Source organism: Hipposideros armiger, unplaced genomic scaffold (genome assembly GCF_001890085.2).
Source record: "Hipposideros armiger isolate ML-2016 unplaced genomic scaffold, ASM189008v1 scaffold_221, whole genome shotgun sequence".
Taxonomy (NCBI): Eukaryota; Metazoa; Chordata; class Mammalia; order Chiroptera; family Hipposideridae; genus Hipposideros; species Hipposideros armiger.
In genome coordinates, this window is record NW_017731571.1 from 359,588 (window position 1) to 379,845 (window position 20,258).

At 38.9% G+C, this 20,258-nt stretch overlaps 1 protein-coding gene across 1 annotated transcript in view; it reads right to left on the reverse strand.

Moving 5' to 3' along the window:
* The window catches only part of ODAD2 (outer dynein arm docking complex subunit 2), a 161,473-nt gene that overhangs the window by 18,311 nt on the left and 122,904 nt on the right, over positions 1-20,258 (reverse strand). Inside the window, exon 17 of the mRNA XM_019654386.1 lies at positions 19,044-19,265. Coding sequence (XP_019509931.1) covers positions 19,044-19,265 — 222 coding nt within the window. The remainder of the gene's footprint in view (positions 1-19,043; positions 19,266-20,258) is intronic.

Sequence of the window (20,258 nt, forward strand, 5' to 3'; positions counted from 1 at the left end):
CCCCCCCGCCCCGTCCCCAGCCCTTGGGCCATCATGCCCCTGCCTGATACTGAAATCTGTTCTAGTCAACTGCCTCCATTTGCAATGGTTCCACTCAATGGGGGCAGCTTTGTTTCTGCAAACCCTCCCTGTGGGTCCCATGGGAGCCTGTGGTTGCCCTGCATGCCACGTGCAGTCTGTAGGGACCAGGACACACCGGTGGCTGACACTTCTGGAGGCCCATCTCCACCAATGGTGCACCAGTGTTCCTGCACCATATTGGACTTGCAGTCAAGCACATTTAGGGCTTCTCCTGAAGGCTAAGCCTCTTGCTTTTATCTTTATATCCTTGGGAGCGAGCATAGGTCTAAGTTGATAAATGCTACCTTTAAGGTAGGATGCTGATTATATTTCAGCTCTAGCAACAAATGAGGCTGAGATGATTTCAAAATTGCTCCTCGGATCCTGTCATTCATTTCACCTTATACTCCTTTTTAAATGTGTTTGAATTATTTTTCTCTGGTACACAATAAAACATATGTATCAGTCACTCTTTTGCCTGGGCACAATGACTCTAGATCTCTCTGGTTTAATATTCCTAACAGCTTACTTGTATTTGAAGGCTGGAATTCTGAGGAATAGCTGCTCTGTGTCTTGTCCCTGTTTCTTTGTCACGTTCCCTAACCATAACAAAGTTTGCTTCTTTTCCCATCATGCTGTTATGATTCGCAAACACACATCGATTTCTTTTTGATGGCTGTGGTATAGAACTTTGTCAAGAACCCACGTGGAAATCTACATACGTGATGACCAGCGTGCTCCTTTTGAGGCTCTCACAGTGACGGTAACCAGTAATGCAATTTTCCCCCTCAAGCTTTATTGCTTAACCCAGTGGGAAAAAGGACTTAATATTGCCCTTCAAAAGGGTACATTCACACTGCAAATCTTATTCTCTGTGATCCTATGATATGTTAAAGCTCTTGTACATTAAAACTAAACGTCTCTTTTTCAGCCTATCGATTTACTCTGACATAAGCAGTTGCTGAGAAAATTGCCCTAATGAGCATTAAAGGCATAAGTAGGAGAAATAATTTAAGAAATTACTTCAGTGAAGTCAAAGGGTATAAAGAAGAAAACATCAGCGCAAAATGGCTTTCCCAGCTTGGCAGTGGCAGGTGGAATCTGTGATGAAATTTTTACCTTCCTGCAACAGACTGGCTTTCTCCCTTGCCCAGCCATGCTTTTTGAAGTTTTTCATGTACCACAAAATACATAATAAAGGGTGGTTAAATTCACTCCGAACCCCAGCTACATGACCATGACATGTTTGGAGGTAACTCTGAGGTGCATTCCTGAATATGGTGCAATGCTTTCTAAATTTACAGGCTGATTTCCTGCTGCCAGTTTTGACTGCCAAACGCTTCTGACAGTGCGGCCAGTTTGTGGTGTCCCTAAAAATCATCAGCAATTTGAAAACATTAGCGCCCGGCAATAGTCATACTTTGCAATGATTGCCTGTATTTATCACCTTACTTCTCCAGGGTACAAACTGAGAAGAGAAAAAAATCAAAGAGAAAAATTAAGCTTCTCTAGGAGCAGGCAAAATGTGGAGTTGAAAATCAAATGCGTGAGAGGCACTCGGCACCTTTCTGTATTGTTCACAAATTAAAATAAACAATGTAAGCACTGGGGCTTATGTGGCTATGGAGAAGAAAAAATAATGTCAATATGTTTCCCTTCTCAAACACTTTGTAGAGTTTCGTCTTCACATTTGCAGAGTATTTTGATTTTAGCACATTGTGGTTATGTGGCAGGGCTAAAAATGGGGAAAAGTTCATCGCTTCATTCAACAAATATTTACTATATTCTACTCTGTGGCATGAACTGTGCCTGGGAAAGAAGAAGTGGACGAGAGAGGCATGGCTTCCGTCCTTAGGAATCTTACCATCTACTGAGACAAGCAAGAAGACATGAGAGTCTTAGGAGAGCACCAATAGAGATAGGGAGGAAGTATAGACTTCTCTGACGAACAGGAGTGAATCTGAACCCTGAAAAGTGGATGTGAGCAGCACAAAGTGTGTGGGGGGATTTGGAGTGCGTTCCAGGCAGAGGAAGAGCAGTGGGGCCACCTCACTGGATCTGCAGTTTGTACAGAGCACAGGGGTTCCAGCAGAGGTGGTGACGGACATCCAGCCCTGCCCCGCCCTCCACTTGGACATCCTGGCCCATAGCTGCCCCCCACTCAAGAGCATGTTTTTCTTCCCGCAAAAGTAGCCAATGCTTGCCAAGCCATGTCCCAAGAGCATATTGAGTCCAGGATAAATTGTTTTCACATAAAGACCCTGAATTTAGTGGTTTAAACAACCTAGAAGTTTTGTTTTCTCTTGTGTAACAGTGCAAGTGGTCCCAGACTGGTAGCATGGCTCTGCCACCTTCACCATGCTGGCCAAAGCTGCCCCACTGGTTTCTCTTTCTCAGCCTTCGGGAGCAGAGACGGGACCCAGGGGTATGCCTCATCCCTCTCTGTAGGGCAACAAACACAGGTAGTATGCATCCCTTGTCACTTCCCATTTATGGTCACACCGAGATCCTGGGGAGGCTGAGACACGTATGATGTGGCTGGCAGCCACGTGCTGTGCTAAAACTATTCTCAAAGAGCGGGGGGTGGATGTTGGACGGTCAGCAGTCCATGCCACAGGGCAAGACGACGGCAGAGAGGCAGGAGCCAGATCACTCACGGCCTTGTTTAAAGCAAAGGAAGCGATGTTAGTATGTTAAAAAGTGCAGTGGCAGATGTTTATGAGTTTTTACTTGCAGAAAAGGCTTTTACAGAACAGGCTTGACCAGGGTAGACTCAAGCCAAGTTTCCCCATTTAATTATCGTACGTCCTTGTTTACCAATAACCCAAATTCTGCTCTCAGAGGACACATATCAGAGTCACATAGTCTGAAGAAATTGCTCGAGAGCTTACATTTTAACAGAAAGTTCTTTGTAGATATGGACAGAAACCTGAGATGTTCTGCAATTATTCAGCTTTATCCTGTCAGGGACCTTAGGATGCTCTCTGAGTTTATACACAGTCACACAGGTCCCAACAAAACACACAACCAAAGGTGAAGAGGTGGCTGCACCAGCATATTCATACCTGTAGGTACCAGTGTGGCCTCTGCATCCGGGCCACACCACAGGGGAGCCAAGCCACTCTCAAGGGTGGCCCAGTCCTGCAGCAGCCTCTCTGAGGAGAGTCAGATCCCTCCATAAATACAGGGTCCACCCACGTGGCATTGAGGCCCTGAGGAGAAATGCTGCTGGGAGCCAGCACCTCAAATTCTGTCTGCACTGAGAACACCAGGCTGAGGACTTCATAGCTGCTGTCTGAATTGGTTCAGAGTACAGGAATGGGGCTTAAATCCAGGGAGAAACACTTTAGAAAGCCACCTATCTCACATCCATAGCCTGGACTTGGCAGAATTTTACTCCTGATAAAAACAGCAGCAGCATTAATTATTATTCAGCTTCATGTGTACGCTGCAGTGGTCAGGCATCTACACCATCCATGAAGTGGGATCCCTAATAAGACAAATGCCATCAGAAAACAAACAAACAAACAAAAACAACAGCAGCAGCAGCAGCATTCTGATGCACCTATGGTGAGACCATAGGATTCAAACCCAGTTCTGTCTGGCACCAAATACATGCTCATTTCCCTGCACCCTGTGGAATTTATTTAATTAGGAGGGTTTTCCTTCAGATTATCCATTTTCTAAATTGGATCAATGAACTAACTTTGGGATACCTGTCTAAATTATATGTACTGTACTAATCTATATCATCTACAGTGATTTTTTTCAAAACCTATCTAAATTTGCATACAAATCATTGGCTATATCCTATAAATACATCAGAAAATTCTGATGATCTTATTCTTAAGAAATGGCTTGTGGCAGCTTTAGTGCCTATAAGTTGTCAGAATCCTTATCTAAATGGTCACTATTGAATGATCCTTTTTATAATAGGACAACATTTCTTCTAGGTTTTCAATGGATGTGAAAATATAGGTAAGCCATATTAGTGGGTCTGATTTCATTATTAATGGTAGGTGTTATCAATTGATTGACTAATAATTACTTAAGTTCTGGTTAGTAATCAGTTATGAATTTAATTGATCAATTATCAGAGCTAAAGCGAAATGGTGCTTGAGCATGGAGGACTGATTTAATAAAAATCAAACCTAATGAGGATAGTTAAGAGAATCATGACTAAGCCTCAAAAATATAAATGGGGCTTCTTTCGCTTAGCATAGTGCCTTTGAGATTCATCTTTGCTGTTGCGTGTGTCAATGGTTTGATCCTTCTTGTTACTGGGCAGTATTTCATTGTATGGATGTACTTTGGTTGTTTACCCCGTTCACCTGCTGAGGGACATTTTGATTATTTATATATTTGGGTGATTATGAATAATGCTGCTATATCTACTTACATACAGGTCTTTGTGCGTACATGTTTTCGTTTCTCTTGGGCAGACATCTGTGGAGGTGCTGGGTCATATGGTAAGTGCATGTTTAACTTTGTAAGACGCTGGCAAACTGGTTTCCAGGGTGGTTGTATCATCGTGGATTTTCATCAGTAGCGTACAAGGGTTCTGGCTCCTCCATATCCTTGTTGGCACGTAGTATTGTCAGTCTTGAATTTTAGCCGTTCTTTTAGGTGTGTGGTAGTGTCTTGTGAGGTTTCTGTTTGCATTTCCCTGATGACTAGTGGTGTTGAGCATCTTTTTATGTACTTGTTTGACATTCTGTATCTTTGCTGAAATGTCTATTCAGATATTTTCTACATTTTTAATTGAGTTACCTTCTTCTTATTGAGTTGTAAGAATTCTTTATGTAATTTCAATAATATAAATCCATTGTCAGATATGTATAAAAATGGAGACTGCCTTTGCAGAAAAGAGCTAGACCCTGTGTTAAGTCAGGCTCTTGTGTCTTCCACTTCCAGGTCCAAAACTGCCCCACTGTGAGGATTTCTGTGACTTGTAGAAACAAAACTGAAGGCATATTTTGGCACAAGAAAGGATATTCATCCAGATATATGAGGCAAGACAATTACATTCACGAACTTGTTGCAATGATGTTGCTAACCTTTTTGGATATCAGAGAGATTACTGATTATGAATTTGTACCAACTGGACAGTTAACCAAATTTACTATTTGAAAGTGCTGAAAAGGCTGCATGAAAAAGTTAGACGACCTGAACTTTTCGCCAACAATTCATGGCTCTTGCATCATGACAATGCACCAGCTCACACGGCACTGTCTGTGAGGGAGTTTTTAGCCAGTAAACAAATAACTGTAATACCTCCCCCCCCCCACTCACCTGACATTGTCCCCAATGATTTCTTTCTTTACCTGAAGGTAAAGAAAATATTGAAAGGAAGACATTTTGATGACATTCAGGACATCAAGGGTAATAATACAACGACAGCTCTGATGGTCATTCCAGAAAAAGAGTTCCAAAATTGCTCTGAAGGGTGGACTAGGTGCTGGCGTCAGTGTATAGCTTCCCAAGGGGAGTACTTAGAAAGTGACCATAATGATATTCAGCAATGAGGTATGTAGCACTTTTCTAGGAAGTTTGTGAACGTAATAGTCTGATCTTGTAAACCCAGATATGTGATAATTTGTTGTCAACACATAATTTCACTGTTAAATAAACCAGCATCTTTTGCTGCCTCTCCTAGTCATTGGAAAGACACCACATTTCCATCTGTGCTGTCCCCCGACCATGTGATGTCATATTCCCAGACCCGTCCCTGGGTGATCATGCAATACATGTTAGATGAGTGTTTCTACCCTTCTTTGGCATAGATGACAATTTTCAAAGAGGTTTCATTTTTACTTCTCTGCATGCAAAATGGGATGAAAATATCAGTTGGACATTCTGACAGGTAGGTGACTGTGTCAGTGGTTTGTTCACGTAGATTGGCAAGTGACCATCTAAGAAAAAATACCTTAGAAATTAATTTTAACAAATTTGATCAGATTTCCCCCAATCAAAAAATTATGGCCTAGTGAAAATATCAACATTTGTAGTAGTTAGTGTGCATATTTTTAAGTTACTTCTTACAATAAGCAGAGGTATAAACACTAAGCTGCACGTTGTGAAGAGACCCCCTCAAACTGTACGTCATTTGCATTGCTGTAAACAGGGCATTAGGGGTGCTTTTCTGACTTTTTTCCCCCTCTGGGGTGCAAGTTTTAAACTTGGGTTATAAAAAATTATAGCCTAAATTTTAGAAATATTTTTCTTAACTTTTACTCACAGGTAAACAAAGACCTAGAGAAGGAAGTGCTTTTTCCTAAAAGCTCACTCACTGCAAACCAGGATATTATAAACAAGTCCTGACTTGTTAACCATAAGAATAAGCCATTATGTTTAATCACTCCTGAACCACAGAAATAGTTGTTCTGACTCTAATTTGCATAAGCTACAATTAACTTGATTTTTTAAATGTAACTTTTGCTTAGCACCTGTACATTTAAATTTGTGTCCAAAGACTTTTCAAAGAGACATCTTATAAGATGGCAATGGGTTGAAAAATACAGAGAACACAGCTCCTAAGAACCTAAGAGTTTGGTATTTTTTTTTTAAATAACAAAAACTGATTGATCCTGAAGGAAGTGAAAAAAAGGAGCTTCAGAAGGGAACATTAATGCATGCATATTTTTGGTACATTAAAGACTGTAACGTGCTAATTCGAGCACTGTTTACTTTTTGTATATAACAGGATTGCTGTTTTCAAGGGAAAAAGAGAAGATATATTCTGAGTGCCAAAAACTACTTATTTATGAAGTCTGAAATACCATTATTATTATTATTATTAATTCTTACGTCTAGCATCTGTGAATAGCTTCTTATACGAGAAAACCATGTTGGGTCAGCTGAAGGCCAAAAATAATGAGCTGGCCTCCTGCCTTTGTGTATTGAGTCAAGTAGCTGCCAATTAAAAAAAGTGATTTTGTTTTGTTCCTGCGATAATTTTCAGAAAATGAAAACAAACAGTTGTTAGTACTTTTCATGAATATCCAATGGAAACAATATATTTCTCACAAGTTTCAAGACTGACTGTACCATCAGTAACCAAACAATTATGAGAAACTGCCCGGTGTATTTCTGTGGTTTAGCTAAAGGGCCAAGTCGGAAGGAAAAGACATTCCCTGCATTTTCTGAAGCTAGATAAATACAGAGAAGAAATATAGATGAAAGATGGAACTGCGCTCTCTAGCCCCTGCCAGATTCCTCGACTTTTTGGCACACTGATTGAATTTGGCAAAAGTAGCAGTAGCAATCTTTTCCATGAAAAAGAGCAGCATATACTTTATTTTACCATACTGTTTGTGCATTTTTGACCCTACAAAACTGTCTCTCTTTTTCAGAAAATGATTCTTTCTGCAGAGTTGGATGCCATTTCATTTATTTGAAACGGATCATTTATCACCAAAAAAGCTGCGGGGCATAGCTACTGGTGAACAGTGCCAACAGACCTACAGCTCGGCAGGAAAAGTGCCTTTTTCTGAGACCAAAAGATGCTTTAACTGCCAACAGCATCTTACGCCAACCTAACGCCTTGATATCCAAACCTATTTAAATTTAAGGAATCCTGAACTATACAGTTTAGACAAGATAAACTCCCCAGTCTTGTCACTTTCTTTTATTTGTGATCAGAAAAACTGTAATGTAGCCTGATGTGCCTAATGTTGGTAATATGATTATGTTAAGAAAAACTCTCCAGCCCCAAATCTAAGTTTCGTGGACTCCAACACTCCTTAACCCTAAAATATTTTCTTAACAGTAAACTTATTATGATAGGTAAGTAACAATCTCTAAAAATATGCCACTCAGGAGCAAGTATCAAGGCCATGGCTTCCAGCTTCACCCAACTCAGGAAGGGAGGCTCATACCTGATAGGTCTTTTATACAACTCGGATGGAAATGACATTTTGTCTTTACTTTTCACTGGTTTCCTCTAAACTAAACAAAAATAAAAGATTAGGGCGTTCACCTGTTGCTATGTTTGAATGCAACATGATGGACAGGTTTTTGGTTTCTCAAGTTCCAAAAATTCAAGTAGCCTTTGCACAGCTGACAGTAATTTGGATACATTATTGTGCTAATATTATCTGCCATCAAGTTGCTCTCTTTCTTAATTATTAAGTAGCAGCTAATTTAAAGCAAGGGAAAAGCATTAGCTTGGTGTGCGTGCCAGATAAATCCTGTGGTTTCAATTCAAAATTTGGAGCAGCAGTGACAGATATAAAAATGAGAATCTGTAATTTGCCAAGTTTAAAATCCCAAAACCAACATGTGAATGCTTCACAGGTTTGTATGTGCATAAAATGAAGACTGTTTTGCATAGATTTAAAATGGTGAAGGAGTGTCTTTTCTTAAATGTAGGTTGACAGTATAATAATACACCATTTAATCACAAAGTTTTTGACAAAAATAAGAGCCCAAAGTTAGTGTTTAAATTTCAGAATGCTAAATCCATACCAGCAGTTGGCAATAGCTAGGTCTGGAATATTTTCAATAAAAACTATAAATAATTACCTCTCACATTTTATAATTTACATCCATTTAACTCACAAAACTTGCCTTATGAAAGAGTTCTTTAATAAAAATAAAATAATAATAATAACTAACACTAGCCAAAGCTGTTAGCAAGAACTTATAATTTTTAACAAACAAGGCACATTTTAGAATTATTGACTAAAATGCCCACTGTACATCTTTGAAAGTCTTGGAATGATAACCTCACAATAAAAGTATATGTAATTCTAAAATACACTAAATAACAGTACGATAGTAAAAGACAGTGAATGTGAACTGACCTAACAATTTCTTATGTCGATAGGTCTGGAAATCTAAATCATGGCTTGGTACATTAGTGTACACCTTTTTCAGGTCTTCCCAGCTCACCAGGAATGCTCTTAACCGTCCCTGTACCTCTAGTTCCAAGCTTTGGAAGCCATTTTGTAAAATACCACACTGCTTTCCTGTCCACAGTTAATTGGATGAGGGGTGGGTACTTTTCCCAAACTGGGCCAGATTCCTTTTTCCCTCAGATTTTTTTTTTAATCAAAAATGAGAAAAAATATGTGGCCCTTCTAGGTGACTAGAGAGTAAACTTTGCAGAAACAGCAGAGAAAACTGTGAAGATATAGAGAGAGCCAACTTGTAGAGAAATTGTAAATAGAAACGGATACAGAAAGGAGGAGAAATGAAAGAAAAGATGATAAAAACCTTTGAATCTCTTTCCCTAGCACCTTCCTAGGGCTCTGCTATTTTCTTACCATGAGGTGTGTCAAACATCCATGTATCTTCTTTGATGCCTTATTTGAGTTATTTGTGTTGCTTGCAATTTTTTGATTCCCAACAGATCTTTCTTTCTGTGCAACTTTGGACACATCACTTAGACTGTTGAACTAAAGCTTCCTAATCTTTAAAATGGGGCAGTAATGCCTGCATCACAGGGTTTCTGTGAAGACTAAATAAGGTATACAGCACCTAGCCCGGCTGTGAATACTCATTAATTGGCTGCTATTTTTAAAAAGAGATTATCTTATAATATACATTCTGCGAAATACACTTAGCTATTTATATTAACTATTCATCTAAGGAAAGCACTGAAATCTATTATTCAGCCTACTGTTCTAATATTTGCTAATTATTCATTTAATGGGTGACTCCAAATTATCCGGTGAAATTTAAAATAGAGGAATGGAGCAAAGATATAGAATATGGATTCTCCACACAGCCAGGGCCTACCCTTCAATTCACTACCCCCAGAATTCAGGAGTACTGAGTAGGACAGAATCTCATAACCCTTGTAGACACTATAAGAAGGGCCTGATCAAAAACAAGTAAATGGACAAAATAATTACCAGGTGTGCCAAATGCTATGAAGGAACAAACAGCGTTGAATGAAAGTAACAGAGTAATAACCTACTTTAACCCAGGAAGTCCTAGAAAGCATCTTGGAGCAGGTGCATCTAAACTATGGATGAAGAGAGGAGAGTTTGCAGACAGAAAATGTGTGCAGAGGCCATGAGGAAAGGTAATGATATATTAGTCAATATGTTAATATTAATGGCATTTTATGCTGTGTGTATATGTATATATATATATATATATATATATATGACATTTTTAGAATTAACAAAATTGAAACTAAAAAGCCTGAATGCATGTGTTTTGCACTTAATTTCAACCCTTTTCACTTATCTATAACAAGCTTCTAAACCTACCTTTGGAAAATAAAGCTACCCTTCTTAAAGTTTATGTAAAGATAGAAATATAATTTTTATTTTTAAAAAATCACAAATCATCTGGTTTTAACTTCATATACTATACCTCTGACTAGTAATAATGTTTAATTGGCATAAATTAAGACTATGCGAAAGCTGCAAGCGCAGTAAGAGAGGCTGGAAAATCATGAAAACTAAGGAGAAAAATAGAGCACTTGGGACATATTTTCAAGAGAGGAGGTGAGGGCTGTGACAGGACCAACAGGCACCATTCCACCATAAAACCAGTGTGTTCTCCGCCAAGTCCCATTCCCCTTTGTGCCTTCCCGGACAGCTGCTCTGCCTCATAAAGCAGTTTCTCAACTGGGCTTAGTAATTCAACAGATCCCTAACCGCAGGGGCCCACACCCACACACGTGCCTCAGGTACTTCAGGTTTACCAAGCAATGGGAATTAAGGGGACAAACTCTGGAATTGGATGTCTTGGGTCCTTTCTTTATGACCTGGGTGATTTGGGACAAGTTATTTAACCTCTAAGAAACTCAGTTTTTTTAATCTGTAAAATGGAGTTAATAACTCCCATCTCATTGGATAACAGAAAAGATTCAATGGGAGAGTATGTGTGAACATGCTTTCACAAAGTATCTGGCACATGGGAAGCTGAAAAATGAAAAAGATATTGCTTTCATTATTATTGATATCTAGCTCTTTTGCTATACTTTATATGCAGCTCTCTTTTTCACTTTTTCTCCCTTTTGGCTTTCAAGAAGGGGAGGGAAATCGATTTTGCTGGGGGTGGGGTTCAGGTGACTTAGTAGCAACAAGGTGAATTCAAGGTAGCGAAGCAGGGCTGGCTCGGAGGAAGGAGACAAGTGTCCCATTTAAAATACTTAGTATTCAAAATACTAAGCTGTCAAACTAGGAATATAAAACCTGAGACAGTATGCCAGACCCCTGGCTAATGTAATTAATTTCATTGCCTTTGAAAGGATAGCAAATAATACGTTATATGGTTTTCTTCTAGAACAGTACTTCCTAACCTTTTTCCCTGTCAGCAGAAAAACAGCTAATGTTTGTAAATGGCCAAAGCTGCTTGTGGCCTGGGGACAACTGGTCTGGGGTCCTTGGTCTCAGCCTGTTGCTGCAGGGCTAAGGACTTGCTAGTCAAAGTGTGGTCCCAGACGGAAGGCAACATCAGCACCTTGGTACTTGTTAGAAATGCAGAATCTCAGGCCGGACACCAGACCTACTGCCTCAGGGGTGCATGTCAACAAGATTCGTAGACGCACCGGTAAAGGTTGAAGAGTGTTGGATAAAGAGTACACTCTAACATAAACTTACAAAAAGGAATCAAAGTATACTGAAATACTCCTTCCATGATTGCCTTTATTAGCTATTAATAATTTTAATGTTTTAATTTTTTCCACAAAGTTGACTTTGATGTATATTAAATATGTTAAATGTATGATAAATGTAATTTAATTTTTATACCCTTATAAAACTTTTTATATAAATTGCTGAAACTCCCAATTTGGGATCAGAACTTGTGATCACTATAACTTTCCTAGGCCCTTCTTATGTATTCCATATTATTATTCCAAACCTTAAGTCTTTCTCTCTCAGTATAAAGTAACCTTCTACTCCCAGTATAAAACAACACAACTGAAAAATGGACAAAAAAATTTGAACACTTTACTAAAAAAGTTATACAGTGGGCATATAAGAACATAAAATGATGTTCTACATTATTAGTCATTAGGAAAATTGACATTGAAATCATAAGATATCATTACACACCTATTAGAATGTCTAAAATAAAAATAAAGACTGAACATACTGTAACTAATATATACACACAGACACACAGTCACACACACAGGGTGCCAAAAAATGTATACACATTTTAACAAAGGAAAAAACTGTATTAAAATTGTAATATTCAATATATAACAATAATAAAAGATGAATACAAGTCATGTTTGACTTCTGCAATTACAAGAGGTGCTCAAAGTGGTTATCATCAACGTAATTTTAATAACACACACACACACACACACACACACACACACACACACAGCCTTCCAGGGGGCTTAGCATAGACTAACTTTTATTTAGATTTCATAACTTTGCTTAGATTAGCCTGTAAACCCACTTAGATCACTCCGGATGTTATAAGGTTTTCGTAGCCACATCCTATAATTTGCTAAATGTTTAACAGAAGAGCTAAGACTTAATTAGCTAAACTTTCTTCCATACCTGTGCCATTCCTGACATTGACAATTGCCACAACTGTCTTTTCAGGGAGAGCCCAGGATGATTTGCAAAACTAAGGGGCTGGTAGGCTCAAACGCCTGAGGCTGGCCAAAGTGGCCTGGAGGGCTCTCTACTGACCTCTTCATGAACTATTCTCATCAGCCTCACACTACAATACAAAATCTCCCCCTAGGGATGAAAACTTTCTGTCATCTTTGAACATGCGATATATGTATAGGCATGTTTTCTAACTGCACATGCGCAGGAATGTCCCCACCTATACACGTGATGAGGAAACTCACCTCGATGTTTATGCATAAACATAAACGTGTGAATAAAGACAAATCCCATTCTTTGTTCGGGGACAGGCCACTTCAGGGAAGTGCCCCTCCCCGTGTGTCCTTGCCTGCCAGCACACAATTAAATACATTCCTTCTCATAAAATCTTCTCAGAGTTGTCTTTTGACTGGCAAGTACTGAGTAACTGGACTCGGTTCCGTCTGGTAATAATACTAAGTATTGGTGAGGATGCTCTTATACACGGCTGCTGGGGATGTAAAATGGCACAGTTGCTTTGGAAAACAGTTTCACAATTTCTTAAAAAGTTAAACACACACCTACCCTATGATCCAGCCATTCACACCTAGGTGTTTACCCAAGAGTAATGAAAGCATATGTCCACACGAAAAGCTTGTACACGAATATTTATAGAAACTTTATTTGTAATAACCCCAAATTGGAAAGAACTCAAACGTCTATCAACAAATGAAAGGACAAATTGTGATATGGCCAATGGAATGCTGCTCAGCAATAAAAGACTGGACTATTGATACAGGTAAGAGCATGGATGAATATGAAAATAATTAAGTGGCGTGCAAGAAGCCAAGCAAAAACAAGCACATATTATGTGGGAATTTATGTTAAAGTCTAGAAAATGCAAACTAATCTATATTGGCAGAAAGCAGATCACTGGTTGCCCCCGGAAGAGAAGGTCAAGAAAGAGGTTTGTGTGTGTGTGTGTGAGTGTGAGTGTGTGTGAGTGTGTGTGTGTGTGTGTGTGTGTGTGTGTGTGTGTGTACACATCAAATATACCAAATTTTACATTTTAAATATGTGCATGTGTATGTCCATTATTCCTTAAAACTATTACCTTTTCAGGTTAAAAAAATAAAAGTGATATAAGGAAAACATTTGATATATTAAGTTAAACATGACAAACTAAAATCTAACTTACTGAAACCCTTAAGTAATCATAAGTTTCTTTCTTACTTTAAAGGAAAAACGCAAATACAGTAAAACCTTGGGTTATGAGTGACTTGGTTTGCAAGTGTTCCGCAAAACGAGCAAACATTTCTATTAGGTTGGTGCAAAAGTAATAGCGGTTTGTGCCACTACTTGCAATGGCAAAAACCGTAATTATGTTTGCACCAACCTAATAACACATTTTAACTTGGTAAATGAGCGATGTCTTGCAATACAAGTAGTTTATTTCTGAAACGAATAATGCTCGCAAACCACAGTATTACTGTAATAAGAAAAAAGTCGGGGCAGCCGAGTGGCTCAGTTGGTTAAGAGTTAGCTTAAGAATGCAAGCTCTGAGCAACAGGGTCACCGGTTCGATTCCCACATGGGCCAGTGAGCTGTGCCCGAGCTGAGCTGCTGCTGAGCTGCCAACAGGTGGCAGGATGGCTCAGCTGGCGAGAGCACATGCTCCTAACAACAAGACTGCTGTTCCATGGTGGGCTACGCCTGCACAATTAAGACTGAACTCGGCAGCTCAATTGCCGCCTGGATGGCTCAGTGGATACAGCATGCACTCTTAACAATAAGGCTGCCGGTTCGACTCCTGCATGGGATGGTGGCTATGCCCACCTGCAACTAAGATTGAACACAGCACCTTGAGCTGAGCTGCATCCTGGATGGCTCAGTGGATAGAGTGTGTGCTCTTAACAACGAGGCTACTGGTTCAACTCCTGTATGGGAAGGTGGCTATGCCCACCCACAACTAAGATTGAACACAGCACCTTGAGCTGAGCGGCTGGTAGCTGCAACTGGACTTGGAGCTGAGCTTGCTGCGCCCTCCACAACTAAGATTGAAGGACAACAACTTGGCTGTTCCCCTTCCCCAATTGCTCAACACTGTTCCCCTCCCCCAATTCCCCAATTTAAAAAATTAAAAAAAATAAAGTCTTCCCTTAAAAAAAAAAAAAGGTCAATCAGAAACAGGTTTGTATATGACTGCATATGTGGTCTCATAATACAGTCACTGACACCTACTGGTCCTACTAAGTAATTTAATTCCTGCCAAGTGGCCAATCCCCAGCACTCTATGGACTATCTGAAATGTAAGGAGCATACGCAACATCACAAAGGTACATTAAGAGTTTTAGTACATTAAGAGTTTTAATTCATAGAAAATATCCTAGTTTGATCGAACATTGGGTATGTAGACTGCACGTAAACACTGAGATCCTGGGTGATCTCAGTCTGCAAAGTTCATTTACTTGTCTCAAAAGCTTTCGTGCTATTTTCTTTTCCTGTGCCAGGCTTAGAAATACGATGGGGTGTCTTTGCTCCTGGATTCACCTGCCCTGTTCTCTGAATGCTGCTCCATGTGCGAGGCAACCAGAACAACCCTTTCAGGTCCGCCCAAACTGAAATGCTTTCCCCTCACTCACTCTCCCACTGCTGGACCCACTTCTGGTTGTATTTTGTGCAAGTTCTTCAATTTCCTGCCTTGCAGAAAGTGAGGCCATAACCTTGCTTTCACTTGCCTGGTATAGACATTTGCAAAAACAAATCCAATGTCACCATGGGGAAGGGAGCCCAATGCCTTTTATAGGTGCTCATCGTCTTCCTATTTGATCACTTTTTCTGTCTTAGGAAAGGTCTTGTCTTGCTCAGTTTTTTTCCTACTGTCCTTTCCCTCCTTACATTACTTTTCCTATGTTGCAGTTCTGCTATAATTAGCAAATACCTTTGGTACATTTCCTAGACTTCTCACATTGTCAATAGAGTTGCCAACAGCTCTGCATCCCCGTTCACAAGGTTCTGTAAATGATACAAGACCCTGAGCTGATGCTTTTGAGGTCTGTGTACAATAAAAAAGGAATAAAGATTGCATTGCTCTGATCGCATTGTATTTACTGGAGCAAGGGAATTATTAGTTCATATAGAAGAGATTCTTACCAGGAAAGGCTCAAACACAAAGATTCTTTTTTAACATAACTGAATCAGGAAATCCTTGTTGACTGCTCAGCAGTGTTTGAACACTAACCCTTTGGATACTCTCTCTTCCTTTGGCTTCTAGAACTCCTGGTTGACCTATTAACTTCCCAAGTTTACTCTGACAGCTCTTCTTCCTAGTTTACATGCTCCATGGGTGAAAATGTAGACATTTCTCAGGCTTCTCTAAACTCTGTGCCAAAAACATCTTATCCACCCTCGCTCATGGCTTAAAGCCTCTCCGCTGATACTTCCTGAATTTTCCCCTCTCTCCTGTCTCTAGACTTGTGCTGTCCAATAAGAAAACCACTAGACACCAGTGAGAACTTGAAATGTGTCCGGTCCACATTGAGATGTATTATACGTGTAAAACACACTTTTTGAAGACTTAATACACAAAAGTAAAATATTAGTATTTTTACATTGATTATATATTGAAATAATATTTTGGATATATTGGGTTAAATAAAATATATTACTAAAATGAAGTTCACCTGTTTCTTTTTATCTTTCCTTAAATTCTGGCCACTTGAAAATATAATATTACATATATGGCTTACATTCCACTCTTACAAGAAAGCACTGCTCTGACCTACAATTCAAACTGACCATTTAAATTAACACATTAGAAACTGAACTCAATCTATTCCAGACCCTCGTTCCTGCTCCTTCACTGTTATAGAATAAACATCACTTGGCATGAGACAGATACATTGCATAACATCAGCCACTGCTGTTGAGGAAATTGTATGAAGAAGGATGCTAACTGTAGAATAAATTACTTATGAACAGGGTGACAGGATGACTCTGGTGATCGTCAAAGAGCCTGTCATCACTGCTGCTGGGCAGCTGCAGCAGGAATGTTTGTAGACCTGGGAAATAACACTACAAGCATTTGACTAGGAAGGTTCAACAGCAATTTGAAATAAAAACAGCCGGGAGTTTGCCAAAATAGTGGATAAAGTTTATATGCATTTGGTGTCAGAAATGTTAGCAGTTACACATTGTGACACATTCACTGCAGGTATTTTAACCACCCTCATGTGCCAAATAGTTTCTTGTATTATCTTGGCCTAGACATCTTCCTCTTCATCTAGCCTGAAACCTGGAGTCATTTTTGACTCAACTCTTTCCTTTATTTCCCAGATCCAAGCAACTACCAAACCTCGTTTATTCTACCTACACCCAGTATACCCTCTATCCACGTATTTTTCCTCCTTAAAGAAAACCAGGGAAGGGAAACACAGGTCCATATGCTTTCCTCCTGGCCCCAAGAGGGAGGGCCCACGGTAAGGTGTCTCTCCACAGAGTACAGTTTTTTTCAAAAAGTCCTGTTGTTTACAGTTATCCTCCTATAGAACTAGCAGGTCATTAGAAATGCAAATGAACAAGACAGCGAGGCCCTCCAGGTACTCTAAGATGACCCAGGAAAGGGTCTAGAGTGCAACCAACCATACTTTCTTTCTTTGCTTTTCTCTTTGTCTCCTCACCCTAGTCCTTTTATTTATTTTTTTTTATTTTTTATTTTTTTAGCTGAGCCATCCTGCTACCTATTGGCAGCTCAGCGGCTGCTCAGCTCGGGCTGGACTCGAACCGCTGTTGCTCAGAGCTCAAACTCTTGAGCGAGCTCTTAACCAACTGAGCCACTCGGTCGGCCCTTACCCTAGTCCTTTTAGTTGCTTCTTTTTTCTAATGCATGTAAGCTCTGTGGGTGGGTGAACTCAATTTCAACATTTCTGTAGCAGAATACATATTATAAATGATTTTGGAGTATCTATTGACTTGCCTTAGAAGAAATAATTGAGAATTGCATATACACTTGGCATATATGTCTACTGAACAGTAACATGCAAACCTTATTAAATGTAAAAATTTTCTGAGTAGTCTAGAAATTCTCTTCTTTAAGTCCCTGGCAATGGCCTAAGCATATGTTATATGTCAGATAATTTACCAGACTAATTAGATTTTATAGCTTCATTTTTTTTTAGACTATATACTTATGGCAGGTTAGGCTGTGCAAGTCCTGTTCAATAATAGAATATACATAGTAATTTTAAATTACAAATGTCTTCTTTTTTGAAGTGTGAACATAATCATAGAGAAGTGACAGCATTTTTATCATTCTTTAGCAACTTGGAGTTAACATTCCAATATATTTTTTTATAATTTACTTTGAAAAATTGGTGCTTAGTTTAAAAGGTGCTTTTAACGCCAGCGTTTTGCTTGAAGGGACTAATTTGGCCAAATGTATGTGCTGTAAGAACAGATTTATAATGGAAAGGTTGACACATTTAAATGTACACTGGGTTTAATTTCAGAAAAATTAACATCATATTCATCTATAATAGATTTGAAAGACAAATTAATCACCTCAAAAAATTACCAATTGGCATTTTAAGAGACTTACTCCTCCTGAAATGTTTTATATTCGGCACACATAAATCTGACATGATTAATCAGAGATTTTTATTAACTCTTGTCTAAAAGATCCAGCCCACTTTGAGTATATGTTTTAAAATATAAACGCACCTGGTTGTCATAGGCTCCAAACTGAGGTAATAAGCAGTAAAATTGTATTGTACAAGGAAATGGGCTATAGAAAAGAACTAATACTTTAAATTAATTTTTCCTAATACATGTAAACTATTCATGAACTCTTAAGTATTTTTATATTTCTTGTCAACAAAATATCCCATTCAGAAGCTCTAGGCGGTTTCCAATGCATATATGTATACATTACAGCCTATGAGCAGACACTCTCCTACCTGGATATCGGTTAAAGGCAAAGAAAATTTGATGCATAGATTTTTTTTTTAAATATGTCTTTGAATTAGTCCATTGCTATTATGGTTAAGACTATCCAACTGCAGACTAGTTGCTGTTTCAGTCCGTTCCTTTGCTGTTAAGTTGGTACCTATGTTTTATTATTTAAGTGCTAAGTAAATAATACATTAAATAGAATTATGAATACCACTGATGGTATACACTATACACTATACATTTTAATACATTATATACACTATAAATTTTCTTTAATCAAATTCAAGCTATGGAATGATTACTTATTTTACTGAGTATATTTTATATTCTTTGAGTTAGAAAAATTCTGTCTTTACACAACTCTTCTGCCACATAATCCATAAACACATGACTCAGCTGCAGCTATGACTGCAGACAGTTTTGTGTGTCCAAATACCCACTTCAGTAAATCCTTAACGTTACTCAAATTTCTGTCCAGCCTATATTTGCCTAACTGGACGAAACCACAAAGTCAACCAACTGTACCTTGACTGCGCCATTCTCGTGCATGGTGATGCAGTTATCGGCATCTTCTGAAAGTTGGTACAAAGCTTGAGCTGTTGCTCGATGCACACTGGCATCATTCGATTTCAGATAACGCACTAACGGAGCCACTGCTTTGTGTTCACCGAAGGCCACTCTATTTCTGCCCCACATACAGCAATGTGAAATAGCTTCTGCTAGATGACGTCTCAGTTTATCATTATTCTGCATAAAGGAAACAAATGGTGGTATGTGCACTGTAATGATCCTTTGAGATCATGTTTATGCTCTAGATGTTTATTGCCTGCTAAGAAGCCAATGAGTCAAGAGAGAAGGGCTAGCTGGCTACTCTGGTGCTGTCTTGAAGGGAACTAGTATTTTTCTGGGTCACCAATGGACCAGGTTTCAATCCTGACTTTTCTTTTGATGAACTGAACATTGTCAGTGCACTCCAAGGTGATCAGGGGTCTGGCATTAGTTATCTATCTGGCATCATCATCATCATCATCATCATCATCATCATCACTATTATTATTATTTGTGCAAGGCTCAATTTCCTTTTGAGTAAATCTACTTATAACCCAGAATTACAGATCAGCAAATAGTTTAGTAATGACAATAATTTAACACATTCTTAATGGAGCATTTTACTTAACTGGAATACATGGATTAATTCTACTTCATGACCCTAGAAAGACTTCTACATTAGTAATACACCTTGCTTCCCAAGAGGGAAAAGGCAGTGTAGCAAACAATGACATTCGGAGTCTGCCATTTTCCTTTCTCTATTGTTTATGCAGACTATCCTCCTTTTTGTATGTAATTACCTTGTATAGATATAACGTAACTGAATAAGGATATAGTTTTCTGTTCATTAATTGTACTGTTCTCTTGATTAAGGCAATAACTTGGTGTCCTTAACGGAATTGGTCAGATATTCTTAGGAACTAAGTATTAGACTACCTCTAAAAAGTCTTCTAGACCAAGCATCCTTCCAATGATTGAATTTCTGCTCTACGACTTTTCTGCCAACTGGTAGTGCAAGCTATGCTCAAATGCCCCTGGTCGTGGTGAAGTCATTATCTCTCAAGGCTGCTTATTCTATCTGGCACAGCTGTGGATAAACAATACAATGACTGCCAAAGTCTTCTAGCTCAAGAATGCCATTGATCCAAGCTTGCTAAGCTGGGGAAGGCATATTTAACTTTTAAAGTTGGC